Source organism: Sphaerodactylus townsendi, linkage group LG11 (genome assembly GCF_021028975.2).
Source record: "Sphaerodactylus townsendi isolate TG3544 linkage group LG11, MPM_Stown_v2.3, whole genome shotgun sequence".
Taxonomy (NCBI): Eukaryota; Metazoa; Chordata; class Lepidosauria; order Squamata; family Sphaerodactylidae; genus Sphaerodactylus; species Sphaerodactylus townsendi.
This window is the reverse complement of record NC_059435.1, coordinates 39,022,689-39,044,233: the sequence shown is the minus strand read 5'-3', so window position 1 is coordinate 39,044,233 and position 21,545 is coordinate 39,022,689. Positions and strand designations below refer to the sequence as shown.

At 39.7% G+C, this 21,545-nt stretch overlaps 1 protein-coding gene across 1 annotated transcript in view; it reads left to right on the top strand.

Moving 5' to 3' along the window:
- Positions 1 to 21,545, top strand: part of CHN2 (chimerin 2) — a 152,218-nt gene that overhangs the window by 121,286 nt on the left and 9,387 nt on the right. The window contains exons 7-9 of the mRNA XM_048511874.1: positions 2,952 to 3,029; positions 15,307 to 15,391; positions 20,479 to 20,652. Coding sequence (XP_048367831.1) covers positions 2,952 to 3,029; positions 15,307 to 15,391; positions 20,479 to 20,652 — 337 coding nt within the window. The remainder of the gene's footprint in view (positions 1 to 2,951; positions 3,030 to 15,306; positions 15,392 to 20,478; positions 20,653 to 21,545) is intronic.

Here is a 21,545-nt window from a genome sequence, read left to right as displayed (position 1 = left end):
TCCTACCAGCTTTTCTACTGATATAACAGGTTGTAAGGGCTGTTTTTTAACCCTTGATAAGGCTATGCCAGGTATCATGGAGCCCCCATATTCAAATAGCAATCCCACGTGGAGGGGATGGCTATACTTGCCCTTTTTCTTGTACCTGTAGAAAATCTGGTAAGATCCGACCCTCTTTAATTCCACAGGATATCCATTTAATTCATTTCACTGAGGTACTAAAGTGCATAAATTATTTACCCTTTTGAAAGTCAAGAAGAACAGAATCTGGCTTTTATTCTGAGCTAACACGATTCTGGAAGACAGTGGGGAAGGCTGGATATTGGTAACAATAAAACTACCAGGTCTTCTGAAACAGTGACCAGTTAAAGGGTGATTCAGAAGTATAGGAAGAGAAGATCTTTGTAGGTCCAGTTCCTGAACTGGCAAGAAGACATGATAAATTAATACTCTGATGAGGATTCACAGAATAGCACTAACCATCAGCCCCTAGGGAAATCAATATATGTATGCTGTGTTTAAAATTAATAGTAGCAGTCAGCTATTCCATCATCTTGAAAAAATTATTTATTTATTCACTGAGAATACAGCAGTAGATTTTTTTAAGGGAGTGGGGAAAATAATGTGAGAGAAGTAGAATTGTGATATTTACCTGAAAGATTAAATAAAGTCAACAACTTACGTTGTTTCTGAAAGCAACTGGTCATACAGTTTACAGAAGTTGAGAAATGTTGTAAGTCCGACAGTATATGGAATTGCACAGCGTAGTCTATGTGAAGTTGGCTAGCTGTTTCTGCAGATTTTTAAGTCAGGGCACGATCATTCATCTACACCAAGGCAATATTAATAATGTACTTCTTGTCTGCTGTTCTATTATAAAATTATACTAACATGTTCCTCAAGGTTGTTTAACCAGTAGGAACTGCAGAATAGATTCTCGGGAAAGGGTTTCAGATTTATTCATATTTTCCATATTATACAGACAGAACACACAATGACTGTACGTTTCTAACTTGCTTGATTGTAAGCATTTGTTTTGGCCAGGAAACTGACATATGTGAGAACAAGAACTAGATATTCAAACCACATACAGAACGTCATTCCACACATAGTGCCACTAGAAGTATACCGGAAGCATAAGTGTTATTTTCATGATACATAGAAAAGTGTTTCTATGTGTAAGTACTGTATGTATGTACTCAGCCAACAGAGTTTAAGGGCTGCTGGTATTGTTACAGTCACTGGTAATTGCTTCTGCAACTGAAATGGATTCAGCCCTCCCTTTGACTGTACAGAATAACTATTCTGCCAGTGTTGACATAGACAACCAAATAAATTTTTCCACAGCACCATTCCCTTGTTATCAGAAGTATTTGATTGAGCATATGGGTCAATCTCATAAGGAAGCTGCTAATAAACGTTTGCACGTGGCAGGAACTCTATAGTGCACTTGTGAGACCAGTTCCTTACACTGTGACACCATGGTACTTTGCAGGGAAATCTCCTCATCTGTTCTCTGCCACTCATTAGGGATGCTACCACTGATGGTCAGGGAATAGTGCTGCAATTATCAACTCGGTGTAAGTTAGGTGACACAAAAAGATGCTAACTGTGGCCTGAGCATTATGAGCCCTGGTGATGGTACATTGGTGTTCTGCATAGCTGCTTGACTGCTTCCTATCCCCTGGCATTTTTCAGGGGTATAATATAAAAGTGACCAAGTCTGAGTATCCTGAGTTAACATAAGCATTCCTCCATATGAATCAACCCAATTGACTCTCCACATACAGTTGGCCAATCTATGTGAATAAGCAGAGACATACGTTAGAGTCCTTACATGTAGACATGCCATGCATAACTTTTTTCTCATTGGTTTCTGCATAATTGCCATAATATCTAGATTGGTGGTGCAGCTGCAAACAAATAAGAAAGGGAAATCATTGGCCACCAGCCTGCCACATAACGTGTGCTGGGCTGGATGAGTCCTTATGACCCCTCAGATCTCTTGATATCTCTGGAGGGCTCCATGTAATTTCCTTAAGAAGATCAAATTATAGTCAGGGTCTGTCATTTGCATCTGGTACTGAGATGATGGGATTACTTCGTGCATTCTAAACTGGAACCCTCCCCCCCCCAAAAAAATCCTTAATTTAATGCATTGCAAAGATCGACTGCTAATCCTTCAAGTGCTACCAGCTTTTCACTTGCACAGGATATGAAAAAAGAAGAATTTTTTTAGCCCTGTAAGATTAAACAATCACTGGGATTTAAAAGCTTAATCTGCTTGGTGTTTGTACTGGAACAGCTCACAAGTCCCCAGCTCTGAGTGCAATTGGATGCAACATCAGAGTCATTTGTAGAGGGAAGGGGAGGGGGGGAGCTCCCGAGTAGAAGTGATCTAGCCTTTGAAATTTGTTGTGGCGTGAAGCCGTAAAGCTGTGCTGCTGCCTATATTTCTTCAGCGTCTGGCAGGATACCACTGCTTGGGGGTGGGAGGGAGCAAGAGAAGGGAGAGCTGTGCGGTACATGAATCCAGCCTATTGTTTCAGACACACGTCTGTCTTAAAGAAGTACCACAAGGCAGGCCGTTACTTATTCAGATGCAGAAGCTCCTTCCATCACACAAGACAGCCCATTCAAGTCACATGCCAGAGGTCTCGGCAGAATGGGCTGCAGCTGCTTCAAATCTGCTGTCTAACATTAGGAGCAGTTGGACAAACCTGACAGCAGCCAGCCTGCCAGGCTCAGAGGAAGACAGGCAAAAGATCTGGGAACCAAGCACAATGTTTGCTGAGGAGCTGTGGCTGGAAAATGAGAAAACTTGTGCCATGGTTCACAAGTCTAAGCGAGGGAGGAAGCGCCAGGAGCTGCTGGCTGTGGCATTGGGGGTGAAGATGGGTGTCAAGGGGGCACTCTTATGGCAACCTCTGAAACTCTTTGCCTATTCACAGATCACCTCATTGGTCAGGAGAGCAGCATTAACACAAAACGACAACCATTTCAACTATGAGAAAGCACACAATTTTAAGGTAAGAATATGAACTGTGCCTGCTTTAAAAGTTGTGGTTTCCCCCTCCCCAGCTTTGTTTTTATCAGCTTGTTGTTGCTGTTGTGTGTATGTTTTGTATCACTTTCTTAGAAATGTAACATTCATAGATATTACATTTGGGGGGTGAAAATTGTTTGTATAAAACTTTGTGATACAGGGACATGGTAGGGGTGAACATGCCGTTGAGTCTTGACTTAGGACAACCCCGTAGAATATTCAAGGCAGCAGACGAACAGAGGTGGGTTGTCATTGCCTGCCTTTGTGTAACAACCCTGGATTTCCTTGGTGCTTTCTGATCCAAATGCTAACCAGGGCTGACCCTGCTTAGTTTTTAAGATCTGAGAGACTGGGCTAGCCTGGGCCATCCAGGTCAGGGTGATAAAAGGATAAGATTCCTATATATATATAGAGGGGAAAGTGAATAGAAAGCTTGAAAGAAAAGCACCAAGTTGCTAAAGCTTAAATAAAGATCAAGTTTGGAATGAACATACTGAAACATTATACAGTGAGACTAGCAATCTGAAGCATAGTTACTTCTAAGTAAGTTTAACTAAAACCAGTGAGACTTACTTCTGAGTAATCATGGTTAAAATTAAATTGTAAAATATGTGTCACACAGACTGCAACCTGAATCAGGCTCCTTTGATTCACATTTCCTGTATTTTGTGATTTATGTCCTTATTTTAACACTTGGCATATACTGAGACTAGCAAAAATGCCTGTGCCCAGTTGAGCTCTCTATTGCTCTTTTGTTCTATCTATGAAGAGAGCTCCACTTTTAGTCACAACTTGCTCCCTTTGTAACTGTGGCATCTCTAAGCCCCTATTAACGAGAAGCCAGAATGCTGTGATGGCATGGTACAATAGCTTTTGTTTGGGTTCCATGTGCCAAGGAAACACTTCAGGAGTCCTATTGAGCTCCTGGAGAAAGCTTTTGCCTCCGCTTGTAAATAGCTGCCAACTTCCGTGGGTTTCATCTCTAAAAATAAGCTTTCCATTTCCCCTGCCCTGCCCCGAAGCAGTGTTGGGACTGGTGTATGTAACTTGACAGCGCTTAACACACACACATGTGCATGGAAGAAGTGATTAATTCTTAGCAACTTAGCTTCCAGGCATCTTGCTCTTTTGCAGGAAGAGGTGTCTTTGTCCTAGATTCAGACACCCTGTAACTACCATTGTGAATATCACAAAGGTCCTGTTGGATACGGAGAACATCCTTCTATATTCATGTGTCGTCTGCACATGGTCTCTTGCATACACCCCCCTCCCCACAAATGCCAATGGGCTTTGCCAAAATCTTATAAAGGATTGTGATTTCCATTGTGTAAAGCCAAGTCTTTCTGGGTTACTTGCGAAAGAAAAGCAAGGGGATGCGTGGAGATGGAAGAGGTTTGTGTGCTGCTTAGTGCAGCCTACCTCTAGAGACAGATGGCAGCGACTGTGGAGTAAACTGTGTCATATATACAAGGCATGTAAGCTTGGGGATTGTCAAAAAAGGGACAGTGTGTTATATTGGTCTGCCCTTGCCTAATGTAAGAAGAGGCTAAAATTATTTATAATACTTTAGCAACTATATTTTCACTTTGATCAGTACTGTGCTTTGATCTGAATGGGATGAATTCATATTGGAATTGCGGGGGGGGGGGGGGGGGGGGGTGAATGACCTAAAATATTTAGAAGTAGCAGTTGCCCAAATCATAAAAGCCAAATACTTCTCCAAAGGGAAAAGAGATTATCTCTTATGTTTGAAGCATTCTCTGAGTTTGCAGATTTCCCTGGAATCATCATTTTATATGAAAAAAAATGGTTTGACTTTAGTCATAAAGACATTTTCTCATGACTTGGGGAATATTTTCCATGTTGACCTATACATTCTTTCTTTCTTCTTCAAAATTCCCCTTGTTTGGTCTTTGATTTAAAACTGGAAGTATGCCCAGAATCTTTATTTGCTCACTCTAGTCATTCTGCTTGCCCTCTGGCTTCCTGTTTGAAAAGAGCTATAATTTAACTGGCAAATCACATTATTCTTTTTCTGAACTTTAAATGCACGATTAGAAAACTGGATTTTATAGGAAGTACCCAGTGCAAGTTTCAAGAAATACTCTGAAAATGTCAAATGACAGAGGCATCTATATAATGGGGGGGTGGGGTTACAGAAGCTTATATAAGAAGCTCGTACAAAAAATGCAATCACTGCTTAAAATAATAATACATTAGTGATCAGAGTGGAAACATTTTATTTCTTATTGGAGTTTTATTTCATTTTTCCTCGAGTATCTCAGGACAGCATACATTTTGTCCCCAATCCATTGTAGGTTATTTATTTATACCCTGCCTTCAACTGGGGGTACTTAAAATGGGGTACCACAAGCTACTTACAGCATCATTGCCCTTTTCTGCATTTTCTTCTCCTGACAAGTGCAAGCCCTGCAAGATAGCTTAAACTGAGAGAGAGCGATTGGCCCGAAATCATCCAGCAAGGTTTTATTCCAAAGTGGACATTTGAACCCAGGTCTCCCAGATCTCAATTTGACACATCGTGTCAGCCAACAATACCCTTGTGATGTAGATCATACTGAGTAGGACTAGCACATATAGATTTGACATAAGTGGCTTCACTTCCAGTCCTACTGACAGATATGCTTGTGTGCATGGAGCCTTTCATGAAATCATTTTTATTAAACGTTTAAATGTCCATCAATCATCTTTTCAGAATGGTTGATTCCATGAGTACAGTCCTGCTGCAGTACCTACAGTCATTTGGGTTAGGCACCTATCATAAGAACGTAAAAAGAGCCCTGCTGGATCAAACCAGTTATCCATCTAGTCCATTATCCTGCCTCACACAGAGGTCAGCCAGGTGCCTGAAGTCGCTTCCAGGTGCCTGATACTGCCTCCTGGTACTGGATTCCGAGGTTGGCTTCCTCTGAACATGCAAGTTCCTTTAAGTCACCATGGTGAGTAATCGCTGATAGACCTATCCTCCATGAATCTGTCTAAAACTTTTAAAGCTGTCTATGCCTGTGGCCATCACTACATCCTCTGGCAGCAAATTCCATATTTCAATCGTTCTCTGCGTCAAGACATGTGAGATTCTAACCCATGTACTTGTACCAGAGGTGGGATCCAACCAGTTCTCACCACTTCTCTAGAAGTGGTTACTAATTTTTTTTGAGTGCCGAGAAGGGGTTACTAAAGCAACAGCCCTGCCCAATAGGGACTGGAGGTGCGTGTGTGCGGTGGCACCACTGTTTAAATCCCACCACCATCAGAACCTGTTATTAAAATTTTTAGATCCCACCACTGACCAGTACCATGCATTTGTGGATACAATAAGGAATAAATGGTAAAAACAGAACTTTAAAGAGTTCACTTTTGATCATTCTGATAGGAAAGTTAGCAAAAAATAATCTTGTTACTTTGTAGGAATACAAAGAGGTGTTTTGGCCATTTGTTTTGGAAGATGTTAAAAATAGTGTGCTATATAAATAAAAGCATATGGGGGGTGAGAGTTTATTACATAGTGCTCATCAGAATGTATGGCATGTGCTAGTCAACAAAAAAAATGCACATTTAAAAAAATTCTTGGAAATCTACCCCCTCTTGAGACGAAGTGGCTCAAAGGTCACATTTCTAAAAATAACTAAATATAGAATCTGATCTTGACTGACTATAAAAAAATAAGAAAGAAGTCCAGTGTACAAGTCTAGTCAAAACAAATCTAAGTCTTCTGCATTCCATGTTTCAGACTTTTAAAACAAATGGTTTGTTCACAACATTTTGGTTTGACTGTCTTTGGACTTGCTTTTAGTTCATGTTCTGACACCAGCAGACCTTACATAATGAATCCAATGCTTTTGAAAAGATTAAATTGGGACTTTCATCTAAATCAAAGTATTAAATCCATCCATCACACAGTTCACATATGGTATGAGACACTACTGAAATCATGGTCCTGCAAAAGGGAACAGATTATCCAGAATGAAAAAGGCTGGACCAAAAGTATGATGTAATATGGGAAGCCGAACCATCACTTATCAAATCATTGTTTGCCAATACAGGAACAAGGCTAGGAAAACCCAAGTCACTCCTTCCTCCTTCCTATTCCCCTCATGAAAGTCATGGAAATTAATATGTTCTGCTTTTGTGATAGATGACTTTTTTTCATTTGATGACATCACAAACTGGTTTGGAATCCTTGTTTGGATGAACGCACAATGATTTGTTCCTTTCCTTCCAAACCTGCAAACCAGGATTATAAACAAGGATTAAACAGTGATTTAAAATTCTGGTTGGTAAGGTAAACAACAAACCATTTGTAGGTCAACTGTAACTACAGACTATGGTGTGCCATAAAAGCAGAAATGATTAATTTCTGAGATGCAAATTAATCCAGGAGGATAAATTAAGAATGCAATCCTAAAAAGAGTTCCTTCAATCTAAGCTCATTGATTTTAATGGGTTCAAACTGGAGTAACTAAGTATAGAATTGCATTATAAGTGTACAAGCTGGACCATTTCCAAGGCTCATTTTGATAACAATATTATATGGGAACTGTGTTGCTGTGTTCATTTGGGCTTCATGTTGGATTTAAATTCTTTCAGTTAAATAATCACTACTTTAATTTATTCAAATGCATTTGCAAAAACCAGGAAAGGATTATGCATCTATTTTATTACCTGAAGGGCCCAGGATTAGAATAAGAATGGTGGGATATGGCTCTGCTTGCTATGAATCCTACAGTTCAAAGAAGGCTACAGACACACAGTTAAATCTTGTTTCACTTCTGTTCTTTCTGAGATGGATAGACAAGCAGGCTAGAATCCAAAGACATTTGCAACTACTACTGCACACCTGTAGAACTTGGGGATTGTATTCAACTAGCTATTCTGCTGGTGAAAGAGGGATCCTCTGCAACCACCCATAAAGGCTATACTGAGCATTATGGGACCAACATGCTTCTATTTCATTATTGACCCTTCAGGCAGCTGGTTGACCACACAGAACCAGTGTGGTGTAGTGGTCAAGAGCAGTGGACTCTAATCTGGAGAACTAGATTTGATTCCCAAACTTTTGTTCTATAAATCCAAACTCCTCCTCCTCTTCATAGGTACAAGTAAATATTTGACATTTGATTGATTAAATGATGGAAAATGTGTGCCCATAATCAGTTTCAAGCTTTAGATTCTCAGAATGTTTAGCGTTACCAGCCAAATGGTTATAAACATTAAATGTATTTGAGTTTACTATTAAAACTGTAGTATTTCCTAATCTTCTTAAATGGTTCTACACTAATCACTAGGATATTTTGGGCCTGTTTGTGATGTCACATACAGTAGTAATTTGTAGCAGATTATTTATGCAACTGTTGCCAATTATTCTTGCTGTTTTCCTGCATTAACAGCAAACAGTAATTATTTCCCTACAGTTTAAGAATATGAGTTATAGATTTAATTCTAATTGACTCCGAAAATTAACATGATACAACTGCTCTTATTTAAGACAGTTCTGAACATGACCATTTCCCATCTGATGCCACAAATTCAGAAATGCAGAAGCTATTCTGAAAGAATGCTGCTAGTCTCTGATTTAAAAAAAGTTGGGTATATATATATGGACTTATCTGTGAAAATCTATTCAGTGAGTGGATGGAAAATCAAAAAGGCTACCTAAAACTAAGGGTTTATCTGAAATGGTGCTTCTTGGATTAGTTGGATTAGTTGAACCAATAATTAAATGGTTGAAATTAAAAATTATAGCCAAAATGGACTGGTGTGGAAGACTATTCAACTGTGTTTACTTACAAATGTGCTGCTATATAGCATGTTCTATAAGAACATAAGAACAGCCCAGTAGGATCAGACCTGTGGTCCATCAAGTCCATCATCCTGTTTCTAACTGTGGTCATCCAATTGCCTGGAGGGCCAACACAAATGACATAGAAGCAAAGGCCTTCCCCTAATCTGTAGTCCTATAGATTTTCTACCTCTGCATATGAAAGTTCCTTTTCTTCACCAGGCTACTATCTTCCATGAATTTAACCACCTTAGTCATCACTTTTGGATTCCGCATATCAAATGTATAGTGGATTGCAGTCATTATAAAGGAACCCGTTTTCCTTTTTCCTGATCACATTTGTGCCATGCAGGTAATGATCGGAGCCCACGGAAGCAGTCCAGGTTCCTTTCGCACCTTTGCAAAGACACTTCTCTTTTAAAAAAAACTTGCAACACATGAGTAGCTGTGCTGGCATACAGCCAGCTTTTTCACCTAGTCTTGCCATGTTTCCCTCTATAGTACAGCTTCTTCCCCTCATGGCTTTTGTAGAAGAGTTTGGATGTATACCCTGCTTTTCTCAACTGTAAGGAGTTTCAAAGCAGCTTACAAACTCCTTTCCTTCCTCTCCCCACAACTGGCACCTTGTGAGGTAGGTGGGGCTGAGATAATTCTGAGAGAACTTTGACTAATCCAAGGTCACCTAGCAGCCTTCATGTGTAGGAGTGGGGAAATACTTATCCATTGTATCATCAGACTAAAGTACTTGCTGTCATGGGGAGAAAACATGCTTGGGGGAGTTTGTACCCTTTCATGTAGAGGAATGGGGATCAAATCCAGTTCCCCAGATTAAAGTCTAGTGCTCTTAACCACTACACCACACTGGCTCTTTGATGAAACCAGCATCAAAGATCAACCCTCTTCCAATACAGTTTACATATAGCATGGCATTGCAGACAGTAGTAGAGATATTCACTTATTCAGTTGTAAATCATGAGTGAGTGATAAATCATAAAGCAATACTTAAAGTGATATATAGGTAGTATGAATCAGCCACAAATATTTCCATTTTCAAGTAAATAGATATATAACTACAAAGCAGAGATTGGATGGTAAAATGTTCACACTCATGTGTCATATTTTTCAAGCATTAGATTAAATAATCCAATTAATCTAATTTTCAAGCATTAGATTAAATAATCTAATTAATCTAATTTTCAAGCATTAGATTAAATAATCTAATGCCCTAATCTAGGAATGCTTTTGTGTACAGATAAACATTTGTTCATACACAGGGAAACCTTTTATAGAGATAGAATGAGTCAAATGCATATACAAAAGTAAACATATACAGGTTCATTTTGTATCTTTCAATGTCATGGGGAGCGGGGTAAGAGATCTCAGTGGATACATTTGAAGGGTTGGCAAAGCTTGGTGCATATATATGGACAACTGGATTTTTGCACATGATAAATTCATTTCCTTCAAAAGACTATTGCAGTTAGTAAATATGATCCAAAATGGGTATTTATATACCTGAATGGTTAGAAGAGGTCCACAATGCAAAGATGGTAAAGGAGAGAGAGAAAAGTACTACAACTTAAAAAAAACCCATTTCAAGTGACAGAACTTACCAATGTTTAAGCTTTCACAGTTTGGTGTTCTGTGCTAGTTCTTATCTGTAGATGAAGGAGTTGTCTGCTTTGTTTCACTAAATATGTCCACAGCTCACTTCATAGAAAAGATGCCCCTGCACCCCGGTGTTTATTTTCACATTTTTCCATCATGTCACAACTGATGTATGGGGACCCAAGAGGGTTTTCAAGGCAAGAGATGATCAGAGGGGTTTGCCATTACCTGCCTCCACATCACATCTCCTTAGGGATCTCTCATCCGAATACTTGCTAGGGTCAGCACTACTTATCAACAGAGGTATGGTGAGATCCTGGACTATCCGGGTCATGGCATTCATCAGATTACCTCCTTTTTATTTTTAGTTTATCTTCTATTTCTGCCTTAATTGTGAACAACAACATGGCAAAGATTTATCTGATAACTTTCTGCCAGATCAGAGGCCTCAACCATATAGCACACATGATTCGACAATATCAAAAAGAACAGGTTTCCCAATGGATCTCAATCCAAACCAAGAATAACAATTGTAATATCGATTTTAAAAGATAGTAAATATATATTTACCGTTCCATCAAGTCCGCTAAAAGCTTAGATGTGGGTAACTCTTCTTAGGATGGTGCTATAAGATAACTGTATGTTATCTAATATATATTATCTGTATGTTATCTAATAACTGTCTATTATCTAATCATCAGAGTGTATAATGGAAAGCATTCAGTTTGCCATTCAGTGGTAGGATAAACATTATTAAGGTGAATGTTTTATCTCATTTATGACACTCCTGTCTATTTGTCTCTTTCTTCCCTACTTTGGAAGCCCATTATCCCACAACTTTCTTTGTAGGCTTGTGAAATCAAAAATCACATTTGGCAAATTGAAATCCGCACTTTTGGAAATAGGTTCCAATTTTCCTAACTAGAAGGTTTTCTTTAAATGTCAGTAGGACTGACTCTCAATAGGTTTGTGCAATTAACTGTTGAATTATATCCATAAAAGTTTAATTTGTATCTAACTGCAGAACTGCATCAGACTTTTGATACCAAACAAGTTCATTATGAGATGGATGGCCTCTAAGGCAAGGATATCATTCCAGAGAAACAAATCTTGCAGGAGTTAAAGAATCTTCCTTTAGAGCAAGTAGGGACTTGTTGACTCTGGGCATAAATCTGTATTATACCAATTCAAAATATAAAAGATTAATAGTGCAATTCTATGCACAGTTACCCCAGTCCATTCCTGGAGATTTGGGATGGATCCTGCGCAGGGAGGTATCAGGCAGCGCCATCCAAAGCCCTTGACAATGGGATGCAGCACAACTGGGGTGCTCCCCTACCACCTTGAAGAAGGCTTTCTAGCAGCATTGGGAGCAAAACACACACACACACACACACACACACACAAATAACACCGCTGGAAAGCCCTCCATAGGGCTTACAGTGCTTATGCCACACAAAGGATGGTGTATGTCTGAGGGCTGGGGTGCTGCACTCCTGGCCCTAAACCCTTGGTGGGAGCCAACTATCATCTGCTCGGTTGCAAGGAATGGCTCAGTCCATCCTGTCCCCAGCCCGGCATACATTCCAGATTCCAACTCAGCTCCACCATGGCAGGAACTTCCAGTTTTTGCAGCAGCAGGGCTGATGGACAGGCAGTTGCTGGTACATCGGCCTCCTTCTAGGGTAAGTGTCCATGTTGCTCAAGGTTGCATCACTCGCCAAGCCCTTTTGGAGGGTCCCTCTCAATGGGGCTGTTAGCCCAGTATAATGCCATAACATCCACCCTCCATTTTCTCCAGGGGGACAGATCTCTGTCATCCAGAGGTCCGTTGTGATTCCAAGAGATCTCCAGGCACCAGGTGGAGGTTGGCAAGCTACTCATTGACCTCAATGGTCTGAAATAGCTCTACGTGATTGCTCTGCACACTTTTCAAAAACTGCTCATATTCTAAATCTCAAAAGATGTCAGAATTATTGGTTTCATCAATGCAGGTATTACAGTCTGCAGAACAGACATGGCATCTGTCCTCATCAGACTTGGCCATAACATTGCTTACACTGAGATTTGTAGAAAAATGCCACTTACTGTATTTTTCTTGAATAAGGATCTGTTTAAATTTTGTGGCCTGTATAAAACAAGTTTATTTATTTAACTTGGGGAGGATAAGGAAACAGAAATAGTTTGCCTGTGCCTGTAGCTGATTCAAACATGCAAAAATCAGATAATTGCTCAACCATTGCTGGGAATGCATACACAAACCTCTCATTATTCCTTTTGGATCAAGATTACAATAATCCCCTTGACTCTGTCTTAGTGATTGCAGTGTGAGTGTTGGGGGAGAGAGGGAGGCAGTCATATAAAAACTCACGTAACAGTCACATCGTAATTGTACTTCATTACAAATAATTCAGTATTCGAACTTATGTGTAAGGCATATAAGGTCAAATATTGTTTTTATGTAATGCAGCAAATGATGCCAATAAATAAACACACACACACACGATGTATTTTAAAGTTACAACTCCTTAGTTATGAAAGAATTTCAAAGTGTTTCAAACCCTGAAGGAATTAATGTTTATTCCAAGACAGACTTGGTCTCTGGATATGTAAACTTTATAAAGAAGAGGATTATGTTCTTGCAATAAGGTTGCTAAACCTCCAGGTGGAGTTCTCTAGGAATTACAACTGATCTCCCATGAACAGAGAGCTGTTTCCTAGAGTAAATGATAGGTTTGGGGAGCAAACTCCATGGCATTGCATTATCACTGAGCTCCCTTCTCTCCTCAGATTCTGTCTTCTCCATCCCCCCCCCCCCCAAAAAAAAAAAAAAAAAAGGTTCAGGAATTACCCAAGCCAGAGCTGGTAACTCTGCATCTGTGGAAGATACTGGGTTCAAAATGTGTCAACATATTTTCATAAATATTGACTGGAACCAATTCAGATTTTTCCCAACGGTTGTGCCTAAAACAACAACTTATTACACTAACAGCACTTGGCATCAGGAAATAGCATGATTTGAAAGTAGTACTCAGAAGTAAATAGTATTTTACACGGCGCAACTTCCTCTCAAGCAAATGTTGCAGTCTTAGAAACTATAGGGAAATTATCAGATTCTTTTCATGAGCCAGCATGGTGCAGTGGTTAAGAACAGGTGGACTCTAATCTGGAGAACCAGGTTTGATTCCCACTCCTCCACCTGAGCAGTGGGCTGTTATCTGATGCGCCAGATTTGTTTCCCCACTCCTACGTTCTTGCTATGTGACCTTGGGATAGTCACAATTTTCTCAGCACTCTCTCAGCCCCACCTACCTCACAAGGGCTCATTCCACACATGCAGAATAATGCACTTTCAAACTGCTTTCAGTGCTCTTTGAAGCTGTGCGGAATAGCAAAATCCACTTGCAAACAGTTGTGAAAGTGGTTTGAAAGCGCATTATTTTGCATGTGCGGAAGGCGCCAAGGTATTTGTTGTGGGGGACAGGAAGGGAAAGGCGTTCATAAGCTGCTTTGAGTCTCCTTACAGGAGAGAAAGGAGGGGTATAAATCCAAACTCTTGTATTCTTTTTCTAATCTTCTGATAAAAGGCCCAGGATCATACTCTTTTGTTTTGCCTTTAATGTAGTGCAACGGAATGGTTTTCTATGATTCAATGAGTTGTTTGTTTCTGTAAGTAAGACTTTTCAGTACTGTCTGTAGGCTGGTACTACAATCTGAAACAGATAGTGGCTGTCATCCAGAATCCTATGTACAGAGCCATCTAGTTCTGTTCTATAAGAATGCACAGCCGGGATTGTCTGGACATTGGTCCCATCAAAGAGACTGGAAGTAGCCACCAAATGGGGCATCGAATCCTGGAGTGGTCAACTGGATAGTATCACTTCAGACTGCAGCTGACCGATCACTTATTGAATACCAGCTACAGAATACACTATCCATAGAAAATGTGTGCAATAGGAAGAGGTTGGTTCTCTCTCTCTCAGAAATCTTAGGCATTTTTATTTAGAATGTTATTATACAGAAAATCATTTTGAAAACAATGTTCCCAACCCACACTCTAAAGTGCAACAGCCTACTCTACCAGATATCTCCCACGCCACCATAAGCATCCAAGACAAGCTGACTAAACCATGTGTGAGCAGATGTACACAAGTGTATGTATCACTCAGGGCTGACATCAGCATACACTAAGATGGGGCAGCTGCCAAGGCCCACAGCTTCTCCTAGGGCCCATAGCCACTGCCACAAGCATGTCTGGCCTGCTGCCTGCAAACCCTCTCCCCACCCACTTGCAAATCTTACCACTCATGCTCCCACCAGCACATGCTGCCTAATGTCACGGGGGGAACAGCGTGTGGGTTGTGCATGTGACGAGAAGGGTAGATAGCGCAAAGCTTCACAGGCAGTTGTCAACAATGGGGAAAGGGTATAGGACCTGGAACAAGTCCTAACCTCATCACCTTCTAAGTCATCACTATGTACAGACATGGCCATTTGTGATTACATATCTAAGTTCCTCTAAAATTCAATGGAATTATTTCCGTACTAGGTATTTAGCATGAGATGAAAATTAGTGCTCTTACCCAGCATATATGAAACAGTAAATCCATTAAGGGTGAAGTTTATAGATTTTATTTCAATGTCTTGGTTCTGTGAAATAAAGAGAAGCACAAGTCCCAATTCTGTTTTCCCTGGGCTTACTACCCACAGCTTTTGGGATACAACTGGCTGTGCATGAAGAAGACTTTCTCTGAACTGAGCCTTTGTTGTTTATTTCTTTCTTCTTGTTGTTCCATCTGTCAAATCATCTGCCTCCTGATGACACTGAAGGGTTTTTTCTTCTGCATTTCAGGTCCACACATTCCGAGGCCCACATTGGTGTGAATACTGTGCCAACTTCATGTGGGGACTCATTGCTCAGGGAGTCAGGTGTTCAGGTAATCTTAAATGTACTAGCCCATTTCTTTTACTTGCAAAATAATAATGTTAAATATTTTGATGAGTGATATAACAGGATATAATATACTTTTTTGCCAAAATTGGCAAAAAAAGTTAAAACTTTGTACATAATAACTGGGCAGCATGAGAAATGCATGGTTTAAAATGGCAAAAAAACCACACCCCAAAAAGGACATTTCACTCAAAATGAAGGCAGTTTTACTTAATTGTTTTATTTTTATGACTGCTTGGTCAGGTTAGGACTGGGATTAGGGGAAGAAAGTGCTACCTTTTGCTACAGGAAATGCCAGCTTCATTTTGAGAATGAACAGCTTGCAAACACTGATCAAACTCCATCATAGTCCATCAAGTGAATCAACAGCCCAGCACTGCAAGTCCTAATCTTGCCCCTGTTTCTTGTCAGTACTAACTTTCTCTTTATGGCCCTTGGTGTCAGGGGTGAAGTGAGGGGGAACTGCACCCGGGGCATGCACGTGCCCTCCGCCCCTGCCACAGCGCCATGCCCCCACCACGCCCCCGCACCCAGGGCAAATAACTCCCTGCTCCGTTGGCGCTACACCACTGCTTGGTGTACTCTAGCTTTTGGCAATAAACATAGCCTGCCATTTGCCAATAGATTTGCCAGCTTTCAGACATTATACTTAACCTCAATCATATAACAGTGCTTCTGAACTTAATTTGTTGCCAGGCACAAGTAGGTGCCTTTCCCTTCTTGCACAGTTAAAAATGACTTCAGTTATCTGTGATTTGCAAATACAGATAGGAGGGTTGACCAGAGTAAAAAACTAACTATGATTACTCAGCAAACCTGCATTCATATGTTATGGGTAAGCAGAATCAGTTTTTAACTGGGATTTTTTGCATAGGAAGGGAAAAGCTGGGCTTGTGCTCATTTTAACTTTTGAATGCTGTCTAGTAATAAATTTTTGTAATGACTTGGTCTTAAACTTAAGTAATCTTGCTGCCTTGGCATTTTTACAAAACAAGATATATATTTTCATAAATAAAATAAAAAATATATAGTAAGCCAAAACTATTCCCATAATTTTTATCCCACAAAATCAATCACATTGCATTAGCAGAGCAGATTATTCAAAGCAATGCCTTCTGTTATAATCGAAAATTAGTGCAATAGCAGAGAAGCAGAAATTATACATTTTTAATATTAATTGGCACTTTTTATTTCTGTAATGTCACGTATAGGCTTGGTGATTCAGTATATCCAAATTTTAAAAATACCGAAAAAACAGGGCTGATAAAAGCCGATCCGAATAGCTCAGAATGTTGAATGACAATTAGATATTTTGCATTCTGCATTGGGGGATTTAAACTTTAACAGGAACTTTTGAAACCAACTAGCTACCTTGAACTCCCTTTAAAGTTAACTAACTTGACTGGCAGATTCTTTGATCTGATATGACTCCAATGCAGCCAATGGGTCATTTCGGGGGGGGGGGTGTAAGTGGGGTTCAAGGTAGAAGCACTAAACTTGTTCAAGATAGAAGCACTAAACTTTAAGGGTGGCTTCAGGAAACCTTTCTGGTAAAAGCACCCAGGTTTGATGAACTTTGCTTCAGAGGGACCAATTTTATGGACCCTCAAAGTAGCGGGGCCCATCTCCCACTGCCCCTTGAAGCAAAGTTCACTAAACCTTGGTGGTCTTACCAGGAGGGTCTCCTGAAGCTGAAGGTTTGGTGCCTTCACCTTGAAAAATGTGCAGCATGCTTGCATACACCAGAAATGTCCCATTGGCTGAAATGGAACCAGGTCAGTTCAAAAGGAGAATCTGGGGAAATGTCTAGGGGTGACTGTCAGGGGTGTATTGTTAAGATAGCAGCACCAAACTTGCAGGGTGTCTCCAAGAGACTTTCTTGATGATAACCCAGGTTTGGTGAAGTTTGGTTCAGGCAGTGCAATTTTATGGACCCTCAAAGGGGTTGCTCTATTTCCTATTAGCAGCCCTTTTGGGAGTCCATAAAATTGCACCCCCTGAACCAAACTTCACTAAACCTTGGTGGTATCATCCGGAGATTCTTCTGAAGACACCCTGCAAGTGTGGCATTGCTAGCTTAAAATGCGCCCCCTATAGGCCAAAAACCATAAAACACAAAAATACCTAAACATTCGAATGGACCTGTATTTTTTTGGATTTTTTCAGAAAATCCGAAAATATTTGGGTTTATCAAATCAGATATTTAGCTTTGGGGCTTTAATAATAATTTTAAAGTCAAATAAAACCAAATCCGAATTTAACCAAATTTTTTCAGCATTGGTCAAGCTTAGTCACATACTTTGAGATTGAATCCTAACATTGCAACAGATTTCTGCACAAAGTCCAAATGAGCTTTTACCTGCAAGCGAGCCTCAATGTAACAAGAGATATCTTCTTATATTATACTATGTGTTATATGTTCTCCCTCCCATTAGCATGCTGGAAACAAGGCAAAGGGGAAGTCTTTTTCTAAAAAAAAAAGTCTGATGGCTTGCTTCGTAAGAACTTATGGAACAGTTGCAAATTCAAATATAATATGCATCATTGATTTTTTTCATATTATTTTAAGGTTTTGGTCTGTGAAAAAGTCTGTTTGTTTAGTCCAGAGCTTAACGTTCTGCTTCATTAGGTTACCAATATTTAACTCTAAGCAGACAAACAAGTTTTTAACTACACAGGAAATGTTTAGTGAGAACACTAAACAATAAAGGGAGTATCTTAAGTACAGCTGACTGGGTTTGTCTAGATTTCACTGAACAATAATGCATTATGTGGTAGTTTCTGTCTGACTGAGTCTAGTGAGCCAAATAGATTTAGTTAAAGGCACAGAACTAATTTACTTGATGATATCAAACAACTATTTTTAGATTAATGGGTGGCATCACTTTGGCTTGCAAGAATCTCTCCTCAAAAAACCATCATGTATATCAGCATTTCCTAAGCTTACGTGCAACTGCAATCTTCAGATTGAACTATAATTTTGTGACATGAAGATTGTGACTATTACAAGGACAAACATTGCTCATATTCTTTCAAGAAGATTGGATCCTGAAGATGATTTCCACAGCTGAAAATGGAGGGTTGCCTATAATTTCCTCCCTCCTGCTGCAGACCTCTCGTGCTGTTCCTGGGGTCTCCCAGCCCTCTGGAGCAGTGTTTTTGCAGAGAATTTGCTGCTGCAGTGACAGAAAAGGAAGAACATCCACTCCAGTGATGGAAATCCCTTCAATCAGTAGAAATATTCTAAAGGTTCTAATCCATCTTCCACAGACAGATGAAGGATGGACCTCTGCTTTAAAACTGTGAGAGATAAGCAGGTTGCCAGCTTCAGATTCAGAAATATTGGGAGATTTTGGGGGTGGAGCCTGATGAGGGTGGGATTTGGGAAAAAATTAAATAACCATATCGAAAGATGGATAAATCGATACTAACACTTAAAAATACAAAAATAATAAGGCGAGTCGATCAGTCCAAACACGCGATTTGCCCCTGCACTTGATCAACAAACTGGGACATCTTTAACCTCATAGTTTTGTACACAAGCAATCAGTGATTCCAAACCACACCAGGTCTTGATGCTTGGTTTTACAGCACATCGGGAGACAGACAATTGTGAACCTGGGGAGCTTAGCAAATGGCAGTTCATGTTGTCCTTTTGTAGTTTTTCAGTTTGCATGCCGCCATTACTGCCCCCTCACTTCCCGCCATAGAAGACAATCAGAGTTAGGGCAAAGTGTACAGATTCTGTATTCAAGACTTCTCTTTAATAGATTGCTTTTTTATGTCAATGTATCGATCTATCGATAGATTGAGAAACGGATCTATTGATAAGACTAAAGATAAAAAATTAAAGATGATATTAAAAATTATAACAGGCATGTGCAATACAAAAATCACTCCCCTCCCCCCCACAGATGCAAGCAAAAAGTTAGCTAATGGGTAATGCCTCTCCTGCTGCAAACAGGATGGTGGGTAATAATGCCAAATGTGCCCCCAAACAAAAACTCCCTGGCCAATTCTCTTTGAAGTCGAACATCGCTGTGTGTAATCAGCCCAGATGGAGGCACATACATTTAAGTTAGTAATGACCTTAGAGAATGGGTTGAATTTTCTTTTATGTTTTCAAATACAAACACGCTTTTACTGACTAGCCAACAGGTTGGATCCTCTCTCACACACAGGGTTCCACCCTTTTCCTAAGAATCGAACTAAATGGTACAAAGTCTGCTCATTATCAGAGATAGGCCTAACTATCGGGTACTCTGTTCTCATTCCAGAGGTGAATTTAAACAACTCGGCCACACTACCAGGCAGAGCTGCCCTTTTGTTTCCTCTCTTACTGAGACAGGGCCAAAACAATCACTGTACTCTCCAAGAGGCAGATCTGAACCATCTCCTGCTGTAATTCCTGCAAACATTCCAATCCCCCCTCTGAAAGGTGATTGGGTGCTGGAGCAGCTCTCCCATAGGCTTAGTTGAATGGCTGTTTTTCCCTTTGGGACAGAACAGCCTCCTGTCTGTCACAGCCATCATATAAACATGCACTAAGAAGAAACCCTTAGTGACCCATCTAGTGAGATGTAAGTGACTACTTCTGTAGTGGTAACCTGGTTATGATATTTCCCTCCTTTATATATTCACCTGATGCTTGTTCTGATAATATTCAGTTTCCAGGTAAAAAGTGCTGGTTTTGTATTCATGATATTGGATTATATCGATGATACTTCTCTTCAGTAGATTCTGCACAGCACATTTGTAATGAGTTGTAATTCCAGGAGAACTTCAGACCCCTATATGGAGATTGGCAACCTTGTTAATTCAGCCTTAACAATTTTCCATTTTATGTTAGTAAACAATTTTGGGTTATTACAAATATACAAATTTTCCCACTGTTATATTTTGCTTGCTATCCTACTTAGGTTATTTTTATTATTTTTATAGAACCATCATTGGATATGGTGCTTTATTTGAAAGGAATGTAATTTTGTCCTGGAATGTATTTTTTTGTAGATTTTCTTTCTTTTCAAAGGGAAGCTAATGTAATTCTAACTAACATTAATGCTTCCTTTACAGACTGTGGTTTGAATGTACACAAACAGTGTTCAAAATATGTTCCGAATGACTGTCAACCAGACCTCAAAAGGATCAAACGAGTATACTGCTGTGACCTCACTACACTAGTGAAGGCCCACAATGCACAGAGACCCATGGTAGTAGACATCTGCATTCGTGAAATTGAAGCAAGAGGTATTCTAAAGTTTTTCAATATCTATTTATTCAGAAAATTTATATGTCATCTCTCCAGTGCTTGAAGCAGCTAACGGAATAAAACATGAGCAAAATGTAAACCCAAGAAAGTTGTTAACAGTTAAAAAGTTTGCAAGAGTGAAAAAATAGCATAAAACATTGGTCAACCTAAATATTAACATTAGATATTTCAAACTGAGGACAGGTAAAAATATCTAACCTGATTTCTTGATCCAGAATTTTGACTAACGTTACATCATCGACTTTAAGAGAGATTTTATTCAAGTCTCAATATCTTTAATACCGTATGAATATTATATGATGGCTGAGGTGGACACCTCTGGCTGGAAAATATCTGAGGACTGGGAGAAGCTTCTACTCAGAAGCTGGAAAGCCACTGCTTGTCACAATAAATAATACTCCCCTTTTAAAGGCAACAGAAAGTAATTTTAGCGGATTTTTTTAATGTTGAAAGGAGTGCACTTTCCCTGTGCTGATCAGCTCCAGCATTAAATAAATTGCATCAAATAAAAACATCTAAATTACTGAAGTACTTAAGTAGGTCTACTTTCAGCTGTTAAAAGAAAGCCCCCCCCCCTTTCCACGTACTGACTTCAACTTATCTCAAAGTGATCACCTGATTTTCTTCCGTGCTGACATGACCAATGAAAAGTCATACTTTGAAGGCCATGGTTCTCCATACATCGATGCTTTAGGTACAAAGGTTTGTAACTAGCATACTGTGATAAATGTGTTTGGCAGCTCCCAGGGTGCTAATAAAACATGGCAATAAAGCAAGTATTTGAAATTATTTCATCGGAATAGCGCTCATGTGAAAGAAGGGGAGTAATCTTAAATAGACTAAAATCATATCTACAGAGATTAATGGAAGG